This window comes from Sus scrofa, chromosome 6, assembly GCF_054392235.1.
Source record: "Sus scrofa isolate SSC_HxYL_T2T_F1_AM1 chromosome 6, Sscrofa_HxYL_maternal_Yorkshire_Landrace_v2.0, whole genome shotgun sequence".
Taxonomy (NCBI): domain Eukaryota; kingdom Metazoa; phylum Chordata; class Mammalia; order Artiodactyla; family Suidae; genus Sus; species Sus scrofa.
Window position 1 is genome coordinate 53,211,542 of NC_139388.1, and position 21,302 is coordinate 53,232,843.

The following is a 21,302-nucleotide window of genomic DNA, read 5'->3' on the forward strand; positions in this document are numbered from 1 at the left end:
CAAGCCAGCTTCCCACAGGTTCTGACTGGCTGGAGAGATCTTGGGGGGCAGTGCCCTTGAAAAGGGGGCATGTCCCTCAAGGAAGGCAGGTGGGGTCACCTGGAGGAATATGTGGAGGCTGGAGTTAGGGGGGTGGCCCAGCCAGGGTGGTTTTCTGCCGTTTTGTCAGAGAGTGGCATTGCACCATGAGGGACTGAGGTGAGCTGGCCAGCAGATGGGGGGCATCCTGTGCCCATGGGAGATGGGGATTTACCTGGGCATCTCTGCAGAGTGAGGCATAGTCTGATGAGGGGACCTAATTCATGTTGTCTGCATTTGTGGGTGCCAATTCATCCATCCATTCATTCATGCCTCAGCAAATATTTGGCCCATTGTCCCATGACCCCCACTGCCCAGGTGTTAAGAGAGGAGCCATGAACAAGACAACAGGTTTTCGTTCAAGAAATAGGCATGGAAACAAAGGAGAGGTTCTCACATTCTGGAAAGATCTTTAGTGACCAGACAATACGTGGGTCACATGTAAACTGGCGGGGGTCACGCTCCTACACCTGGAGGTGAGATCTCAGATGTTTATTTGAGTTGGGACACCAGGAGGGGAACATCAGGGACTCCAAGGGCTCAGGGTAGAGGCACACTGCCCAGGGGTGGTGGGCTGAGGGCCCATCATCGAGGGAGGAAGTGGGGGGAGTCAGATGAGGATGAGGGAGGACTGGGCTGTGGACCACATAGATGAGCCTCCAAACCCTCACGAGACGCAAAAGAAGCCAGACAGCAACCGCCACACACTGTACGCTCCATTGAGGTGAAAAGGGCGGAATCGGCAAATCCACAGAGAAGGAAAGGGTTTGGTGTGGCCAGGGGCTGGGGGAGGGAGGATGGGGAGTGACTGCTCATGGGTCTGGGGTTTCCTTCTGGCTGATGAGCATGTTTGGGTCTAGAGGGAGACGGCGATGGCCCATCACATGCAGGGACTGAATGCCACGACATGACACATCTAAAATGGTTCGTGATCCCATGGGAATTTCACCTTAATTTCAAAATATAGGCTGGGGTGGGTGGCGGGAAGGAGCCGTAGGGCTTTGCCTTCGAGAGCCAAGGAGACAGCATGGGCACTGCTTCTGTCCTCACTAAGCCTGTGACCGTGGTCATCTCTGGCCATTTCTCGGGCTCTGTTTACTCATCTGCAAGATGGGCATGATCACTGTCCCCACCCCGTGGGCCTTTGGGGAGAAGACCCAAGGGACATGGTGTATGCCCAGATCATGGAGCCCAAGGAGTTGAGAAAAGGACCCTGGGGCTGTTCTGAGAAAGGGACAAGTCACTCGGGGAGAGCTGTGGCCTGGGAGGCAGAGCTGCAGAAAGAGCCTGAGCTAAGTTTCCCCTTTTAGCCTCAGTTTCTTCCCTTTCCTTTATTTTTGGACCACACGGATGGCGTGGGCCGGGGATTGGACTTGTGCCACATCCGTGAACAAGCCGGGTCCTTAACTGCCGAGCCATCAGGGAACTCCTTAGCTCCACGTTCTACACATACACCCCTTTTGGAATTCTGTTAACAGGGGAAAGGAATAGACCTCTGTGAGGCTTCAGAAGAGCTGCGGAAGGACGGAAGGAGGTTAGGCTGCAGACAGGACATTCCTACGAGGGAGGCATGTGAGCAAGGGAAAGAGGCAGGTGTCCAGCACGTCTCTCAGAGGCGGGAGAGAGGCAGCGGGGCAAGGGGCCCTTCTCCACAGAGGTGGGGACGCGCATGACCCTGGAATCCCTGGACCCCCTTCCCTCAGCCTCTTTGGCGGGGCAGGAACTGGATCTGGTAGGGCGGGGGCACTGTGCCCACCCCAACAGCCTGGGGTGTCAGGTCGATGTCCTCCGGAGCCACGGGGCTGGCCACGGAGAAGTTCTGGAGGATGGTGGTGAAGAAGAGGAATAATTCGGTGCGGGCCAGGCCTTCCCCAAGACAAATGCGCTTGCCTGTGGACACAGAGGGTGACAGTGTGGACACGGGGGTGAATGCACGTTCCTTGCCCTGTCACCTCCCAAAGCCCAGACACTTGTGTCCATTGCAATAGGTTTGCATGGGACTGGCCTTTGACCTGCAGTTCGGGTGGGGGCTTAGAGGAACCCCAAGCCCTGTGAAAGCAGGTGCAAATCGTTGGGTGGATGTGCCTTGCACAATTTTCCCAGGAAAGACTCCATAGCTCCTGCTAGCTTTCTAAAGGGTTCTGTGGCCCCGCAGAGTATAAGCAGCCACTTGGGCCTGGATGTGTCTTTGTGTATGTGTGTGTGTGCCCAGGGGTCTGTGCGTCTGCCTCCACATCCAGGTGTGTGCATATTTCCGACCTCTTTCTTTCTTTCTTTTTTCCCTGTTTCGGGCCACACCCACAGCATATGAAGTTCCCAGGCTAGGGGTCAAATCGGAGCTGCAGCTGCCAAACTACACCACAGCCACAGCCACGCCAGATCCAAGCCACATCTGCAGCTACACCACAGCTCGCGGCAAAGCTGGATCCATAACAAACTGAGCAAGGCCAGGGATTGAACCCGCATCCTCAGATACAGAGAAGGGCTCTTAACCCGCTGAACCACAATGGGAAATCCCAACTTCATATTTTCAAGTCCCCCATGCCTGATGTAAGAGGAGTCGTCTCTACATCGTAAGGCTACTATGAGGATAAGGACATTAGTGCTTGTTAAAATGCTTGAATAACACCTGCCCGTAGTAAGGATGCTGTAAGTGAAGTTAGCACCTTGTGTTTGTTTCCGGGTGTACACGGTGATGCTGTGTTTGTGAGGTGTGTATCTGGACTGTGTGTGTTTGTGCGTCTCTCGGTTTTCTTCTTATCTCAGCCTGAGCACCATGGGCTTCAGGTGTCCTGGAAAATGCTGAATGGAATATACAATTGCGCCTAGGACTGACCCGCACCGGAGAGGAGTCTAAGGCTTCCATCACATGCTCAGAGACGGAAGGACCGCCCCTCCCTCCAGCCCCCACAGTTCTAAACCAAGGGCTTGGAGAGAACCAGGGACACAGGGAGCCCCCACACAGGCAGAGACACTGGCCCCTTCTCTCCCTTTACTGCCTGGTTCTTATTCTGCAAGCTGACACCCTTGGCAAGACCCTTTCAAGGAGGGGTTTCCAGGCATTTCCTAAGCCTTCCTAGTCGCTGGACTGCGTCTGCACGCAGGTGTAGGAGAACGCGTCTGCGTCTTTGAGGCACATGCAGAGGTTGGTACACAGGAGCTTAGCCATGCTCGGGTCACAGCTCCCAGCTGGTTGGTCTCTTCTGACTGGTTCTGCAACCAGGCACTTTCCAGGACAGCTTGATCCGGCTTCCTCCCTTCCACCCCGACCTCCACATCCCTGGGACACTCCAACTGGACACCCCTTGGCAAGACATCTTTTGGCTCTTGCTTTCTCTCCCCTCATGGCCATCTGCCTCGGCCTTTTTCTCTGCCTGTAACTGAGCAGGACCCTTTCCCCACATCCCTGCTTTAGCAACTCGCTGAACTACAACATGTATCTTCCTGGATGTTTACAGAAACTTGGTGACCCGGCCTCTATGGCCAGCTGCAAGAACAGGATTTCTGCCCCCAAATTTTGCAGCTATCAACTGAAGCCCCTCCCTCACCTTGGCTTGAAACAGGCTTTGCAATTTCGGTGTTGTTTGGGATGGGGGGGTGGGAGAGGTGGGGACAGGAGCCACCTGTCTCTTTGCATGACCCTGCAATAACACTTGCTCTGTGCCAAACTCTTGTCATTCTGGTTTGTTTGGCAACACTCTGTGTCGGGCACCCAGACTGTGTGCCAGCGTGTCTATATCTCCTGCCAGACACTCTTTCTCTGTCTCTGTTTTTCTCATGATTTTCTGCATTCTTCAGTCTTTTTCACTCCCTGTCTCTGTCTGTCTGGATCTGATTCTCTTGGCAACTCTCATTTTTCATCTCCCTCCATCGTTCCCTGTTCTCCCCTCGGTGTTTCTTCTTGAGTACTGGTGTCACCCTCTCCTGTCTCTCTCTCTGTCTTCCTCTGCTTCCCTCCCTCTTCTGCTCCCTCTCTTCCTCCTCCATCCCTTCCTCCTTCACCTCCACCATTTATTATCTCACTTCACTCTCGGTCTCTTTCTACCACACTCTCTCCTGTCTCTCTCCCTCTGGGTCTTCCTTGTTCTCAATCTCTCTCTCTGTTTCTCACTCACTATCCTTATCTGTCAGCCTGTCTCTGTCTGTATTGACCCCACCTCTGCCTCTCTCTAAACTTAGCGCAGAGCTATCGAATGGAGAACTGGATCCTCGCCCCTCACCCCACAGGTGCCCTGCCTCTCCCTGAAATGAAATGAGGGAGGAGCCCATCGCACTGGGCAGAGCCAGGGGCCCTGGGTCCCTCAAGTCGCTGGTGCAATTCAAGACTAAGGACTGGTGCCGGGGTCCACCTTCCTCCCAGGGCGAGACTGGGACCCTTTGCCGCAGTGGCTACGATGTTTGCACCTAGAAAAACATCTCCTCCAGCAATGAAACACAAAGAAACTGTAAGGGGCTAAATATACGGTGCACAGGAGCAGCTGGGACACATCATTAGCAAGAGGATACAGAAAAACTAAAAACCCAACTGCCACTTCTGATGAGCTGAAAGCAAAAGCAGGAGACCATGCATGCCCCCTGCACATCACACCACCAAATGCGTGGGCAGACCATCTAAGCCACCCCTCTGCCCTGACTCTTGGGCCCACAAATGCATCCACCACTGCCCTTGCTCCACATGTGGAATCAGCTCGCCCCCCTCCAGGGGGGCAAGCAAGCCAGGACGGGAACGCTTGTTGGCTCCCCCCTGCTGCAGCAGAGGCCCCAGGTTTTTTGCCTGAATTTGCCCGAATGGCCTCTTAGCAATGTCTATTGATTAAGAAGGCCAAGCGCCCTGGACATTAACAAAAGGAGGAGATCCCTGGGCATTGGGTTTTTCTTTGGGTGGGGCCAAGGAATGGGGAATGGGGACAGAGCCAAGTCAGAGCAGGTCAAGACCCACCCCACCTCACCAGGCCCAGCAGGATAAATCCAGACTCCCCCAGCTGTCAAGACCATGGCAGCTGAGCTCTTCAACCTCTCCCTGAAACCCCAGTCTTCCTGAGTGCTAGGTGCTCACGTGAGCCCTCTGTCTCCACCTTGAGGCTCTGCCCTTGCTCTGCCTTGTGATGAAACCCTCTTTCCAGTGGCTGATTGATACTCACCTGTGATGTCTTAGCTTAGAAGCCACAGCTTTAGGTAAGCTTTTCCTCACAGACACACCAAGCATGGTGCATGTTCCTCTTTTGTGCTCCCAAAGCCCCCTGTAGAGCACTCATCTTACTTAAGATTCCTTTTAGATGAATAAAAGCTGCCCCTACAACCCCTTTCTTTCTTTTCTTTCTTTCCTTCTTTTGGCTGAGCCAATGGCATAGGGAAGTTCCAGAGCCAGAGATTGAACCCGCGCCCCACCTGTGACAATGCTAGATTCTTAACCAATGGGCCACCAGGGAAATCCCTGAGCACTTCCTTTAGCCAAGCAGTTCTAAGCACACTGCAAACATTCATTCATTGAAGTAGATACAATCTTTTGACCATACGATTCATGCCCAGCTGCCCTGCTGGACTACAATTTCCTGGGTGGGAAACTGTGTCTCTCTGTGACTTCCCTGATGCTTTCTCTTCAGCCCTCAACAAAGTACTGGGCTCAGCGTAGCGCTCAACAGATATTTCATACCAACGTGCAGCAAGCTTAAAAATCCTTGCCCAGGGCCAGCTTTGGGAGGTGATGTCACTTCTCAAGCCGCCACTGGGATGCGGTGAAGATGAGACGGGTTAAGGCAGGAAAAGCAACTGGCACAGACGAACTGCTCAACAAACAGAGACCTCTCCTTGCTTGTCTCAAGGAGCGGGTGGCACCTGCCCTCTGGAATGCAGGTCCAGCTTACCTATGGAGAAGGGCATAAAAGCGTCATTTTTCTTCAGGGCCCCAGTGGCATCCAGAAAGTGGTCAGGGTTGAAGGCCTCTGGGTTTTCAAAGTAACGTGGGTCATGGAGAGCAGAGGTCAGGATGGGATAGACTTCTGTGCCCTGAAGAAAGGTCACGAGATTAGAGGACATCACCAAACCTCCCCCACCCCACCCCATGCCCCCAGAATGAAACAAGACTGAGTGATAAAGCCAAGAAGAGGTCATTTTGGAGATTAAGAGAACCCAGCAACCCAGGAGGCACACTCGAGTTTGATGGGGGAGCCCAGTGGGCTGACATACCTTGGGGAGGAGGTACCCTCGGAAGTGAGTGTCTTTAGTGACCGTGTGGGGAACACCCATGGGGATGAGGTCCCCAAATCTCTGCATCTCATGAATGACCGCATCCATGTATGGCATCTTGGCTCTGTCATCCAAGGCTGGAGGTCGATGAGAACCAATCACCCGGTCGATCTCCTTGTGGATTCTCTCTGCACAGAAGAATGGGACCAGGGAGCTCATTTAAAGAGGCTGTTTGGGAGTTCCCATCGTGGCTCAGTGGTTAACGAATCCGACAAGGAACCATGAGGTTGCGAGTTGGATCCCTGGCCTTGCTCAGTGGGTTGGGGATCCGGCGTTGCCATGAGCTGTGGTGTAGGTTGCAGACACAGCTCGGATCCCACGTTGCTGTGGCCCTGGTGTAGGCTGCCGGCTACAGCTTGGATTAGACCCCTAGCCTGGGAACCTCCATATGCCTTGGGAGCAGCTCAAGAAATTGCAAAATGACAAAAAAAAAAAAAAAAAAGTAAAATAAAAAAAAATAAAGAGGCTCTTTGCAGGGGCACTGCTTCCATCCCACTGTCTCCTAAGGGCCAGTGAGACAGGAAAAAGCCTACAGGAGAGGGTTAGCTCACTGACACCCCTTAGAGTGACCAGCTTCAGGTGGGGCTGGAAGAGTGAAAACTACTGGAATTCTCCCCCACTGGTATGTAACGAATGTTATGGATTCTCTCCCCACATGTGAACACACACACATATGTATGTGCACCACACTTTTGGATAGACTTTCAGCTTTCAGTCGAAGAACTCACAGGTGATGAACCTGTGAAAAATCCTCCTCTAACGTTAGTAGAGAGTTAACCGTGATAACAATGAGATCCTGCTGGATAGCACTGGGAACTATCTCTAGCCACTTATGATGGAGCATGATAATGTGAGAAAAAGAATGTATATATGTATGTAGGACTGGGTCACCTTGCTGTACAGTAGAAAATTGACAGAATACCATAAACCAGCTATGGTGGTGAAAAATAAAAATCATCTTGTAAAAAAAGAAAGAAAATTAACTGATATTTACTGTGTGTATCAAACAGATGAGGGAGTTCCCATCGTGGCTCACTGGTTAACGAATCCAACTAGGAACCATGAGGTTGCGGGTTCGATCCCTGGCCTCGCTCAGTGAGTTAAGGATCCGCTGTTGCCGTGAGCTGTGGTGTAGGTCGCAGATGTGGCACGGATCCCGCGTTGCTGTGGCTCTGGCGTAGGCCGGCGGCTATAGCTCCAATCTGACTCCCTAGCCTGGGACCCTCCATATGCCGCGGGTGCGGCCCTAAAAAAGAAAGACAAAACAAAACAAAACAAAACAAAACAAAACAAAACGAAACAAAAAAACAGATGAGGCACTGTGCTAGGTCCTCTGGAATATAAGAGCAGATGGGATTAAGATGGCCGAGCAGAAGGACCGGAGCTCACCTTCCTTCATGCAAACAACCAACTGCTCAACAACCTTCAACAAAATAGACTGGAAACATCCAAAAAAGGCACCCTACTCCAGAAAACAAATAGGAGGCACATCAAGATGGTAGGATAGGCGATTACACGGTATACCCAACCCTATACCCCCGGAGGTGGGCTGCCCAGAGACTGGAAAGAAACTTATACTGAAGAGGCTCACCCACGGGAGTGAGAGTTCCGAGCCCCACGTCAGGTTCCCATGCCTTGGGATCTGGCAGTGGGAGGGGGCGCTCCCACAGCATTTGGCGTTAAGGGCCAGCAAGGCTTGTGTGCAGGAGCCCCACGGCCCTGGGAGAAATGGACACTCCACTCTGGAAAGGCACACACAGGATCTCGTGTGCACTGGCACCCAGGGCAAAGCAGAGACTTTATTGGAATCTGGGTCAGTCCTGCCTCCTGGAGGATCTCACGGGGAAATGGTGGGTGACAGACAGTGGCTCATTGCGGGGGAAGGACATTGGAGGCAAAGGTCTCAGGCAGATCATCAGCATGGTTGGATAGGTTAGAAGATAGATGTATAAATCAAGCCCAAATAACTGAGTGAATTTTTAAATGAATAAGTTAAAGGAGAGGTGGATGAAGGATGAATTGATAGACTAGCTGATGGAAGGATTAGGGTAGGTAACGTAGGTTTAGAAAAGCAAACAGATGCAGGAATGAAACGAGCCAAGCAATCACTGGAAAACAATTCATTCAATGAATCGCTGTTTCAAAGGAACAACAGATGAAGCAGCTCCTCCAGCAAAAGAATGAAAGCATATTTCCTGGGATGAATGAAAGACTCAGAGTATATCAGTGATTTCTTTCTCTCTCTCTCTGTTTTTTTTGTTTTTTTTTTTTTTGTCTTTTTAGGGCCACGCCCACGGCCACGGCATACGGAGGTTCCCAGGTTAGGGGTCTGTAGCCGCCGGGACCCAAGCTTCGTCTGCGACCTACACCACAGCTCACGGCAACGCCAGTTTCTTAACCCACTGAGCGAGGCCAGGTATTGAACCCTAACCTCATGGTTCCTAGTTGGATTCGTTTCCGCCGCACCACGACGAGAACTAAATGTTCTTGATTTTTTTTTTTTTTTTTTATCAGTGATTTCACCAGTGAAAAAACAGACAGATGGATGAATGGGCAGGTACATGGATGGGTGCGTCCATCTTCAAGTGATGGAGGAAAAGGGGCAAATGAGATTGACAGATTCTTCATTCATCCATCCACCGACAGGGTTGGCTGGGAGGGGGACATTCACAGTCTGCGGTGCTCCTGTGTAAGAGGGGACAGCTGCCTTCGCCTTCACAGAAGACCCTCAGATCCATTGCCGCAGCACTAAACGGTGTAAGAAGATCCCCCCTTGAACGACTGTCCCCAGCCTGCCCACCTGTGATGTGGGGGTACTTGAGCATGAGCAGGAATCCATAGCGGAGAGTGGTGCTGGTGGTCTCGGTGCCGGCAAAGAAGAGCGAAAGGACAGTGAGGATGAGGTTCTGCTCGTGGAACTCGCTGTTGGGGTTGGACTTCTCCTGGGTCCAGAGGGATGGGGTTCACATCAGGGGAGGCAGGAGCTCTGAGGCACTTGCACCTCTTGGGGTCCCTCCCCCTGTTTCTGGAACTCCAACCATCTGGTCTGCTTCACTTCCCTCTATTTTCTACAGACGGTGTCTGTCTTTGACTCAGTCTCTCTTGGCTGTGTCTTGCTCTGTTTCTAGCGATCTCTCTATCTGATCTGTTTGTCTCTCTTCCTTCCTCCCCAGCCTCTTTCTGCCCCTGTGGGTCTTTGCACCTGGGGCCGTATTTCCCCTCGTCCTGTATTTTCTGTGTCTCTCTCACCTGCCTACCAGCTTCCCCATTTCATCTCCCTCTCTGTTCGCTTCCCAATCTCCCCTCCCCATCGTCTGTGTTTCTCTCCCTCCCTCTTCTCCCCCCTCCCCTCCCTTCTTCTCCCCCAGCATCTTTTTCTCCACCCGCCCCCTCCCTCTGCCAAATCCCACTTTGTCCATGCGGAGCAGGTAGCTGTCGATGAGGTCCCGGGGGTCGCTGGGGTCCAGGGTTTCACGGTGCTTCTCCACACTGCGGCCAATGAAGGCATTGACTTGCTGCAGGTTTTTGTAGATTTGCCTGTGTGAGCCTGGAAAGTACTTCAAGAAGGCGGAGTAGAGCTCGAACAGCTGGGGGAGAGAAGGGGCTGTGAGGCTCTCTGAAAGTGACCCCTGTGTCTCTGGCTTCGCTCTGTGTATCTCTGGGGTGTCTCGGTCTCTGTCTGATTCTGTCTCTCTCTCCATCGCTCTCTGTTTCTGTGGGGTGTCTGTCTCTCTGCGGCTCTGTCTCACTTTCTCCATAACAGAGTCCCTCACTCACTGACTCTTTCTCCTTTGAGGTGGTCTTCTCACGTTTTCCACTTTGTGCATCTTTCGTCCTCATCCTCGGGTCTTCCCCACGGATTCGTCCCCACCTCTCTCCATCTCTGTCTTCCCCACCCCTCCCTATCTCCGTGTGCCTCCTTCTCATCCTCCCTCTGTTTACATCCGCCAGTTCATCTGTCTTCCTCGAACCTCTCTCTCCCTCTTTCCACCTCTCACATCTGCCTTGCTGATAACGGGAGGCTTCCACAAGGCGAAGCTGCTCAACACTTAGAACTATTTGTTTACTGGGGAGCATTTTCTATTGCTTTGCCTGTTGAGAAATATAATGCCTGACTTGTCTCAAAGAACTGCGAACAATGCAGAAACCTATAGAGCACGATGTAACATTCCTCCTTCATCTCCGCTTCTAGAGGGACCCATTGTTAACTGTCGGGCAGATCTCTTTCCAGACTTTTCTCTCCCATGGTTCCCTGTGGGAACAGATGGTTGAAAGCACCTGTTGGGCTCATCACAGATGAGGGCACTTGGAGCCCCTTCCAGATTTTTCAGGTCAGACTCTCCTGTAGGAGGTCATGGGGATTTGTATTTGTGACAGTCGAACATGTGAACCTACACTCCTGGCTGAGAATGATTTATTTTTTTTTTTTTACGTTAATATGCATTAGGAGTATTGCCAGATTAGTTAAGAAAGAGAATCTCTATTATTTTGTTTTAAAGAGGAGCATATTATTTGGTAATCTGGGGAGAAGGAAAAAAAAAAAAAACAGAAAGAGGGAGGAGAAGTGGGGGGAAATGAGGAAATACGATGGCTAATTTTCAAAGCATCCTTGAATTTCTTCATGTGAGGGGATTTTCCAAAGACAGAGGCAGAGACTCAGAGGAGCCAGGGAAGGAAGGATGGCGAGCTTGAAAGTCTCTCTCTCTCTCCCTCTCAATCCCCTTCTCTTCCTGCCTCGTCCATCACTCCCCTTTCTTCCTCTTGGTCTCAGTCCCTGTCTCACCATCTCTCCCTCCCTCCCTCTGGGTCTCAGTGTCCCTGTCTCTCTCTGTTGTCTTTGCCCCTCTTCCAGCTCTAAGCTGCCCTTCCGGTCTCCCAAAGCAGATCACCCCTGTCCCCCACCCAGATGTCCGCCCCAGCCCCGCCCTTCCCTCTGCATGTCCCCGACCTGGCTGGAAAAGGAGCTGATGAGCAGAAAGGTCTGGAACAGTAAGTCCAGCAGCTGCAGGAACTCGGGATCTCTGTAGGCGAAGCGTTTTCCAAAGACAATGGAGCAGATGATGTTGGCAGTGCTGGAGTGGAAGTAGTAGGTGGGGTCCTGGAGGGCTCCTAGTGGGAAGAGGCGTGAGTCACGGGAGAAGGAATTAAATGCCTGGGGAACACTCGCCAGCCCCTCGGATGTGCCAGGGCCTATTCTAAGCACTGCACGTATTATTTCGTCCTTCTCAACTCGACCCTGTGAAGAAGGTTCAAATGTTCAATGGATTGCATGTGCAACTTAAGAAACTCCGTTCTCCTGGGCCCTTATTTCTTCCCCCACCACATTTCTTTTGCCTACCTCTAGAGGGCTCTGCTCTCTGGGCATTTGTTCTGCTCTTGTTGGTTGATGTGTGTATGTGCCAAGCTCGCCCCAGTTGGAGGGAGGGGGAGCTGGGTTCCCAAGAATGGCAGGTGGATGCAGCCTTGCTCCCTGAGTCTCACCTGTCCCTCTTCTCTGTTCCCCTGCAGACCCTTTCACGTACCTGTCTGTCCCTAGTGTTTTCTCTTCATAAGGCTGCGTCTGTGGCATATGGAAGTTCCCAGGCTAAGGGTCGAACTGGAACTGTAGCTGCCGGTCTACACCACAGTCACAGCAATGCCAGATCCCAGCCCCCTGTGCAACCTACACCACACCTAATGGCAGAGCTGGATCCTCGACCCAGTAAGTGTGGCCAGGGATCAAACCCACATCCCCATGGATACTAGTTGCGTTCTTAACCTGCTGAGCCACAACGGGAATCCCCTGTCACTAATTATCTGTGCCTCATTTTCTTTCTGCTTCTCCAAGTCGCTCCTCTCCTTGACTTGATCCCGCCACGTCTGTCTCTTTCTTCCTCTCTGTCTCTCTGCCCAAATCACCCCGTCTCCTCCTGTCTTTCTGCTCAGTCCCTCGGTCCGTGTTCCTCTGTGGCTCCCTGTGACTCTGTCTCTGCCCCTCCCTCGACATTTATGTCTCCATATCCCTTGAGAAGGGGCCCTGTCGCCTCCATGTCTCATACGCACATCGGAGGAGGAATCCAAAACCAACCAGACGTGCCCATCCCACTTCCCAGGAGCAGAAAAACCCAGCTGACCGCCCTGATCACTGCCAGCCCGCCAGCACTGCACGCACAGAAAGGAAAACCAAGTGTGTCCTTCTCAAAATGTGTGCTGTTGGGGAGATGGGATTGAGATGGAGGAATAGAAGGACTGGAGCTCAACTTCTCTCCTAAAAACAACAAAATCTACCACCAAATGCTGAGCAATCTTCAACCAAATGGACCAGAAACTTTCAAAAAGATATCCGACTCCAGAAGACAAAGAGGAGACCACATCAAGAGCAAGGAGGGGCAATTACGTGATCTGAGCATCCTCATACCTCCCAGCTGGGAAGCCCTACAGACTGGAAGCCCTAACTGGTTCACAGACACTCACCTACAGGAAGGAGAATTCTGAGCCCCACATCAGAGTCCCACGTGTGGGGATCTGGCACTGAGAGAAAGAGCCCCAGGAGCATCTGGCATCAAAGGCCAGTGGGGCTTGTGCGCAGGAGCGCTACTCCACAGGACTGGGGGAAACGGAGACCCCATTCTTAAAAGGCACACACACACTTTCACGTGCACTGGGTCCCAGGGCAAAGCAAAGTCTCCATAGAAATCTGGGTCAGACCTGACTGCAGTCCTTGGAGGACCTCCTGGGAAAGCAGGAGTGAAGGTGGCTTGTTGTGGGGGAAGGACATTGGAAGCAAAGCCCTTGGGAATATTCAGCAGAGTGCCTTTCTCTGGAGGGGCCCATTTTGGGAAAATCTGGCCCTGCCCATCAGTGCTGAGAAGCCCCAGGCCAAACAATGATCCAGGTGGGATCACAGCCCCGCCCCTCAGTAAACAGGCTGCCTAAAGACCTCTCCCCCCCAGGCACACAGCCACCTCTAATCTCCCCCAGAGACAAAGCCCCACCCACCAGAGGGATAGGAATCAGCTCCGCCTACCAGTGGGCAGGCATCAGTCCCTCCCATCAGGAAGCCTACAGCAAGCCCCACCACACCCCACCCCACCCCACCCCCCCGTACCTACTTTAGCCACAAGGGGGACAGACACCAGAAGTAAGAGAGGCTACAACTCTATCATCTGTAAGAAGGTCACCACACCAAAAACCTATAAAAATGAAAAGACGGAGAACTATAACTCAGATGAGGGAGAAAGGAAAAAACCCAGAAAAAACAGCTAAGTGATCAGGGGATTCTCAGCCTTCAGGAAAGACTTTTTAGACTGTTGAGGCTGAAGATGATGTAAGACATTGGAAATAAACTGGAGGCAGAGATGGATAATTTCCAGGAAACACTGAGGAAAGAGATACAAGATATAAAACTTAAGCAAGAAGAGGAGTTCCCATCGTGTCGCAGTGGTTAACGAATCCGACTAGGAACCATGAGGTTGCGGGTTTGATCCCTGGCCTTGCCCAGTGGGTTAAGGATCCCCGGCATTGCCATGAGCTGTGGTGTAGGTTGCAGTCACAGCTCGGGTCCCATGTTGCTGTGGCTGTGGCATAGGCTGGCTGCTACAGCTCGGATTAGACCCCTAGCCTGGGAACATCCATATGCTGTAGGAGCAGCCCTAGAAAAGGTAAAAAGACAAATAAATAAATAAATAAAAATAAAACTTAAGCAAGAATAGATGCAAAATACAATAACTGAAGTAAAAAATTCACTAGAAGCAGCCAACAGCAGAATACAGGAGGCAGAAGAACACATAAGCGAGGTGGAGGTCAGATTCGTGGAAATCACGGATGTGGAACAGAGAAGAAAAAAAAAGATTGAAAACAAATGAAGAGAGTCTCAGAGAACTCTGGGACAATGTTAAATGCACCAACATCCATATTATAGGGGTGCCAGAAGGAGAAGAGAGAGAGAAAGGGACAGAAAAAAGATTCGAAGAGATAATAGCCGAAAACTTGCCTACCATGGAAAAGAAACCACTCACTCAAATCCCAGGAAGCGCAATGAGTACCATATAAAATAAACCCAAGGAGGAACACCCCGAGGCACATACTAAACAAACCAACCAAAATTAAAGACAGAGAAAATATCGAAAGCAGCTAGGGAAAAGAAATAAATAACATACAAGGTTATTGGCAGATTTTTCAGCAGAAACTCTGTAGGCCAGAAGGGACGGCATGATACACTTAACGTGATGAAAGGAAAAAACCTCCAACCAAGATTACTTTACCCAGCAAGGCTTTCATTCAGATTTGAAGGAGAAATCAAAAGCTTTACAGATAAGCAAAAGCTAAGAGAATTCAGCAACACTAAACCAGCCTTACAACACATACTAAAGGAACTTCTCTAGGCAGAAAAGAAAAGGCCGCAACCAGAAACAAAAATACCACAAATGTCAGGGCTCACGCATAGAGGTAAAGATACGAAATCTTCCACACACAATTATGCCACCAAAATCAGAAATCGTGAGAAGAGGAGGTTACAAATGCAGGACGCTGGAGACGCATTGCAATTAAGAGACCAACAACATAAAACAAACTCGTATGTACACAGACTCATATGAAAACTTCAGAATGACTGCAAACCAAAAATCTACAATTGATACACAAACAAATAAGAAAAATCAACGCAAATACAACACTAAAGATAGTCATCAAACCACAAGAGGAGAGAAAAAGAGAAGAAGGGAAGAAAAAAGAGCAACAAAAACAAATCCAAAGCAATGAATAAAGTGGCAATAACATACAAATCAATAATTACCTTAAATGTTAATGGACTAAACGCCACAACCAAAGGACATACACTTACTGAATGGATACAAAAACAAGACCCATATATATGCTGTCTTCAGGAGACCTATTTCACTTCTAGGGACACATGCGAACTGAAAGTGAAAGGATGGAAGGAAATATTCCATGAAAACAGGAATCAAAGTGTGTCCTATTTACAGTTTTCTCTGCTTTCTTTTCTTGAGGGTGGGGGTGCCATGCCCACAGCAGACAGAAGTTCCAGGACCAGGGATCCAACTTGCACCACAACAGTGATAACTCCAGACCCTTGGCCTGCTGAGCCACCAGGGAACTCCTCTGCTTCTTTTTGCAGAAGTCCTGTATTGGTCTGGGCTCCATACCTCAAACCATGCATTGGTTTCCCTGAACCCGGTAATAACAGGCTAATGTCTGAGTTGATGCCTTTGAGGTGTCCTTGACACTGACCTCCCTGCATCTCTCCTGCTCCCCGTGCTTCTCTCCTACTCAGCTCTGCCAACTCTGCCCCCTCTCTCTGTCTCTCATCCTCTGTCTGATGGCCTCGCGAGCTGTCTCTCTCTATCTCTCCATCTCTTCCTCTGCCCACACACATGCCTCTGCCTTCTGCTGCTGTGCACCCACAGACGCACTCAATTTCTCGCCGGCCCCTGCCCCGGGCTCACCCTGGGATTTCCGCAGCTCCTCCACCAGACACTGGGCCTCCTCCTGAATCCGCTCCTCCACGCTCCGTTTTCCCAGGCCGAAGTCCCTCATGGTGGCCAGAGAGAAGCGCCGAAGGGTCTTCCAACGTTCCCCGTTGGAAAAGATCACGCCTGGGGGTTGAGGAGAGGCTTGGAATGCAGAGGAAGTTGGAAACAGACTCTGGGTCCCCCTAAACCCCCTCTTCTCCCCTCCCAGACACACCCTCCCCAATCCCCATCCTCCACCCCTGCTCCCCTCTCGGCGTCTCTGAGGGCCTTACCATATCCCTGGAAGATTGGCTCCAACACAGCGATTTTCCCTCGGCCAGAGAAGGCCTCAGCCTGGTCCACCAGGGCCTCCCGGATGGCCTCTGTCCCGCATATCATGACCACTGGCCTTGGCCCCAGGTACACCGTGAATACATCCCCGTATCTCTCTCGGAGCTGCCAATATACCCACGCCCAATGTTGCCATTAGTCAGTATGCACCTTAGGAGCCATCTCAGTTGTTAGACCATGGAAGCACTTCCGCAGAGACTGGGAATTAGCCGCTGCCCCAAGACCTTCCACCCCAGCCTGCCTTCCCACTTCCCAGGACCCAGCCACTAAAGGATTAATCCATGACCCAGCCCCCCTCACATGAGAAGCAGTACAGATAGTTAAATAGCCCTAAAACCTCCCCTGCCTAGGATTATCTGTTGAGTCTGGCCAGCTCTCCCTGGCTTCTCAACTAAAAAAAAAAATAAACATTATCCTTCCTGTGACCCTACTGTATCTTCTCTCTGCCTCCTGACAATTTCCCTGGAGTGCCACCCAGAAACCACCCACCCCTTCATGTCTGGGGGGACATGAAGGGGAAAAGATGGCCTTCTGGGGGTGATCCTGAAATCTGAGAAGTCGTACCATCAGGGGAGGCACTAGGGAACGTGTTCAGAAGCATTTACTGAGGCTGGAAGGCCTGTACACTCAGTGACTAGCAACATTACTCCCAGATACACACCCAGCAGAGATGTATACACTTGTTCAGCAAGATGAAGAACAAGGAGAGTCACAGATGCTCAGCAACCGTAGGTAGAGAATAGAGAAGTAGTGGTGTGTTGCTGTCATGGAACAGTATGCAGCAATGAGAAAGAACTAGCTACCTACAACCGCAATGAAGCCCACAGGTGCAACGTTGATGATCCCGAGGACTCTATTTGTCATGATTCTGTTGATATGAGGTTCAAAACTAGATAAATAGGAACCTATGGTGTCTGCATAATGGGAGGGTCATGAGTGGAAGGGGGACTTAAGGAGGGTTTCTGGGGACAGGCCATGTCGTTACTGATCTGGGTGTCAATTACCTGACTATGTTCATTAGAGAAAGTTCACCAAGCTGAATACTTAGGCTTTGTGCATTTGATCCTAGATGGTGAGTTTCCATAAAGAGGGATTTCCCGTCCTGACTCAGAGGAAATGAATCTGACTAGCATTCATGAGGACACAGGTTCCATCCCTGGCCTCGCTCGGTGTGTTGAGGATGCAGCGTTGCGGTGAGCTGAAGTGTAGGTTGCAGACATGGCTCGCATCCCATGTTGCTGTGGCTGTGGTATAGGCCGACAGTTGGAGCTCCGATTTGACCCCTAGCCTGGGAACCTCTATATGCTTCGAGTACGGCCCTATAAAGACAACAACAACAACAAAAATTTGATAAGGAGTTGACCTAAAATCATAAAAAGGTTAACTTCATGGAAAGACCTCTCACACTGATCTTAGCTAAGCTTTCTCACTGGTCTCCCTACTTCCTTTCCCTGTGCTGCCTACCTTCTTTTCACCACCCATCCCACCCCACCCTGAAACCAGAGCAGTCCCATCAAAATGTAAAGTAATGACAATCCCTAACCTGCTCCAAACCCTCCAGGGCTCCCCCTGCCCTGAATATAGGACCCCAGGTCTCCAGCATGGTTGACACAGCCCTGGGTGACGTTGCCCCAGCACCCCTCTGACTTCTCCTCCCACTCACGCCTTTGCTCACACTGATCCAGCCTTCTCCATGTCCCCCAGACATGCTAAGCTTGCTCCTGCTTCAGGGTTCCGGCATCTACATCTGTCTTTCTCTCGGAACTTCTACCTGCATTTTTAGGGTGTCTGCTCAGAAACAAGTCAAGACACAGCCTTTCCCATACCACTCAGTCTAAAGTAGCTCCCACAACTTCTTAAAATATCACCCTGGTTTGATTGTTTGTTTGTTTATGTTTTGTAAGTGCCCCACTGGCAGCATATTGAGTTTCCCAGGCTAGGGGTCGAATCTGAGCTACAGCCGCCAGTCTACGCCACGGCCACAGCAACTCAGACTCTGGTTGCTCTTGCAATCTACACCATAGCTCATGCCAACACCAGTTCCTTAACCCACCGAGTGAGGCCAGGGACAGAGCTCTCCTCCTCATGGATAATGGTTGGGTTCTTTACCCTCTAAGCCACAACGGGAACTCCCATCATCACCCTGCTTCATTTGAATCATAGCTTGTGTCAACACAATATTTCCTTGTTTACTGTGTGTGCCCTGTCCCGTGCCACATCACCAGTGCCCAGCTGAGTGCCCGGCAGAGAGAATGAGTGGAACAATGAAGGAGTGGATCCAATTAACCTCCAGCGAATGAGCGCTTATCTACACCAGGCTCTGTGCATATCCCGGTTCGTCCTCACGACGGTCTTATGAGAGCTGCCTTCTTATCATCAGCAATTCATTCTATGGAAGAGACGCTAAGTTTCAAAGAGAAGCAGTTGAATCTGGAACGCGAGCCCGTGTCTGTCTGACTCCAGCAATGTTACTGAACAGGCTTTTGGGCCAATTTAAGCAACAGAAACTGCTGAGAGGCCAGTCAGGAAAATTCAGGCAGGGCTTTCCTGGGGCCCCTGCTGCAGCAGGCAGGGTGGAGGTGGGTAGTGAAAACCACAAGCTGGTTCCCCTGCTTGTTTACTGGCTCACGGAGGGGGGCGAACTGGTTCCTTATATGGGCAAGGGTAGGGGTGGATCCAAGAGTGAGGCCAGAGGGGTGGCTTCGGTGGTCTGTCCACCCTTTTGGTGGTGGTGTGTACAGAGGCCATGCCTAGTGCCCTGCTTTGTTGTGTTTTTTTATTTTTTTGTTTTTCTTTTTAGGGCCACACCTTCAGTGTATGTTAGTCCCAGGTTAGGAGTATAATCAGAGCGGCTCACCTACGCCACAGCCATAGCAATGCGGGGTCTGAGCCATGTCTGCAACCTACAGCCCAGGTGACAGCCATGCAGATCTTAACCCACTGAGCGAGGCCAGGGATTGAACCCACATCCTCATGGAGTCTGGTTGGATTCGTTTGTGCAGCACAACAAAGGGAACTCACCCTAGTACCCTGCTGAACCTCACTGTTCATTTGACTAAGATGAGGATAACATAACACCTCTCCTGACCCACAAGGTTGTTGGATGTTGGACGTGATGGAACAGCAGAACTCTGCAGAGGGCAAATATCTGTGGACTCAGAGTTTTAAAGTACAGAGTCTCCTTCAAAGACAAGATGAAGGACTCATGCCTTAACCATGTTATTCTGTAAATAGCTGCATTATGTCCTAAGGATCCCCCCTTTTGATACTACAAAGAAGATACTCTCGTCATTGCCTATGCCTGTCCCTGCCCACCAAACTTGTCACCTTCATTAATCCCATCAGTAATAAAACTCATCACTTTCCTTAATAAAGAGATATGGGCTAAAGCCCAGGTGCTTTTGTTCTCCTCCTGGTCCCCCACTTTCTAAATGTAAGAGTCACGCTGTCCCTCTTCCAGGATTCCCCGTTTCCCTGCAGCGCTGGACACAGCAGTTGGAACCAAGAATAATGAATTCCACCAACACATAAAACCTAGCAACATAATTCTGAGTGAAAAAGACCTGGCATTTACGTGGAAGAATGGTGTATATCCTTGTGAAGACAAGGGAAACTAAACAACAGGCACATGAGGCCGCCACAGCCACATCTGTAATAAAACAATCAGAGTTCTGGTTATGGCTCAGCAAAAATAAACCCAACAAATATCCCTGAGGATTATGATTCAATCCCTGGCCTTTCCCAGTGGTTTGAGGATTTGGCATTGCTGTGACCTGCATTGTAGGTTGCACATGTGACTTGGATCTGGTGTTGCTGTGCCTGTGGCCTTGGCCAGTAGATATAGCTACAATTAGATCCCTAACGTGGAAACTTCCAATACCACTCCTGCGGCCCTAAGAAAAGAACAAAAAACAAAACACACTCTCTACTAAAATGAAGAGATGACAAGCCCAATATTTAGGAAGGTGTTCACCAGGTAGTGGGAAAGGGGACAGAGGAGCCCAGGGCAGTGGGAAGCTTTTGCTGGGGTTGCGGCTCTCCGGTGGAGGAGGGGCTCGTGGGTCTGGATGACACCATTAATAAGTATACAGATGAGCAAACATGAAACAGGCCTGGAAAGCAGTGCTAGAGACCTAGGAAACACCCCACAGTGTTGGCTACCATCTGAGCGCATGCATGTTTATTTTTGCTAGGCACTCCACAACTGCCCTCCCGTCCTGCTCTCCCTCCCTCTCCCTCCCCACTCTCTGGTGCTGACAGGGCCACGCTTTGCTGCCTTTTGTTGGCAGAGGAGAGATCTATTTGCTTGGTGCCGCCACCCCCTTTCCTCTTTCTTCCCTTGGCCAGCAGGCACCCAGGCAGCTGGCAGACGAGGGCAGAGGAGTGTGGAATTCTACCTCCCAGGTGCACATCCACGCGCCTCTTCAAGCCCACCTGTCCACTCCAGGGACAGTGCCCACACACCTCCCACCGAGCAGGGATGCCTGGGGCTGTCTGACCACCACCCACCACGCTTCACCTCTGTGCCCCTCGCTCATCAACTTCCCCACACCCACCCCACTCCTAGAAGGATGGATGAGTGAACCCCCCAGTACGGAGGCAGGGAGCCACCCTCAGACCCCATCCATCTGCATCTCACCCTCAGGAAGGATTTGAGCAGGCCTCTTCTGTCCATCTGCAGAAGGTTCCCCAGGAAGGGCAGAGGGCGGGGGCCTGGCGGGAGGCGGCCATGGGCTTTCGGGCGGCCTCTGGCCAGGAGAAGCAAGAGACCTGTGAGCAGAGCAAGAAGAAGAAGCAGGCTGAGCTCCATGGCCCCAGTATGCCCGTCTTGCGCCCCACGGCTGCCTCTACCTGAGCCTTTTATGCTGAACCCTTTGCCCCACCCAGTTATGTAACAACATCCATTCCCTGACATCGTCCAGGAGTGTCAACTTCAAAGAGAGGTGCTAAGGAACCCATACTTACCGTTCTGGCAGCCAGGCGACCTGGTCGTCCCCCCCCCCCCCCGCCCTCCTTCCCTAGATGTTGGCACACACACTTTGGCAGAGATACCAAGGTCCACAGGAGTGTGAGGGCACGTGTTTCCTTAAGTAGATATGGGTGAGCATCCCCTTGCTCCTAGGAATTCGCCCTGTTTGTGTGTTTGAACTCATACACATTGATCCAAAGCATCCACAT

At 51.2% G+C, this 21,302-nt stretch overlaps 1 protein-coding gene across 2 annotated transcripts; it reads right to left on the reverse strand.

Annotated features, from left to right (window-relative positions):
* Nucleotides 1-464: 464 nt before the first annotated feature.
* Nucleotides 465-20,962, reverse strand: LOC146402376 (cytochrome P450 2B4-like). Of its 2 annotated transcripts, none has more exons than XM_084958841.1 (9): nt 20,764-20,962; nt 16,067-16,229; nt 15,768-15,917; nt 11,273-11,433; nt 9,735-9,911; nt 9,125-9,266; nt 6,265-6,452; nt 5,943-6,084; nt 465-1,968 (listed from the first exon to the last, which is right to left on the reverse strand). In XM_084958841.1, exons 1-9 carry the CDS (start codon nt 20,932-20,934, stop codon nt 1,778-1,780), a joined length of 1,485 nt encoding a protein of 494 aa, XP_084814967.1. In that variant the 5' UTR covers nt 20,935-20,962; the 3' UTR covers nt 465-1,777. The 2 variants fall into 2 exon arrangements, with proteins under 2 accessions (XP_084814967.1, XP_084814968.1); XM_084958842.1 differs by having other exon boundaries at nt 16,067-17,698; nt 19,549-20,962.
* Between the last annotated feature and the right edge of the window lie 340 nt (nt 20,963-21,302).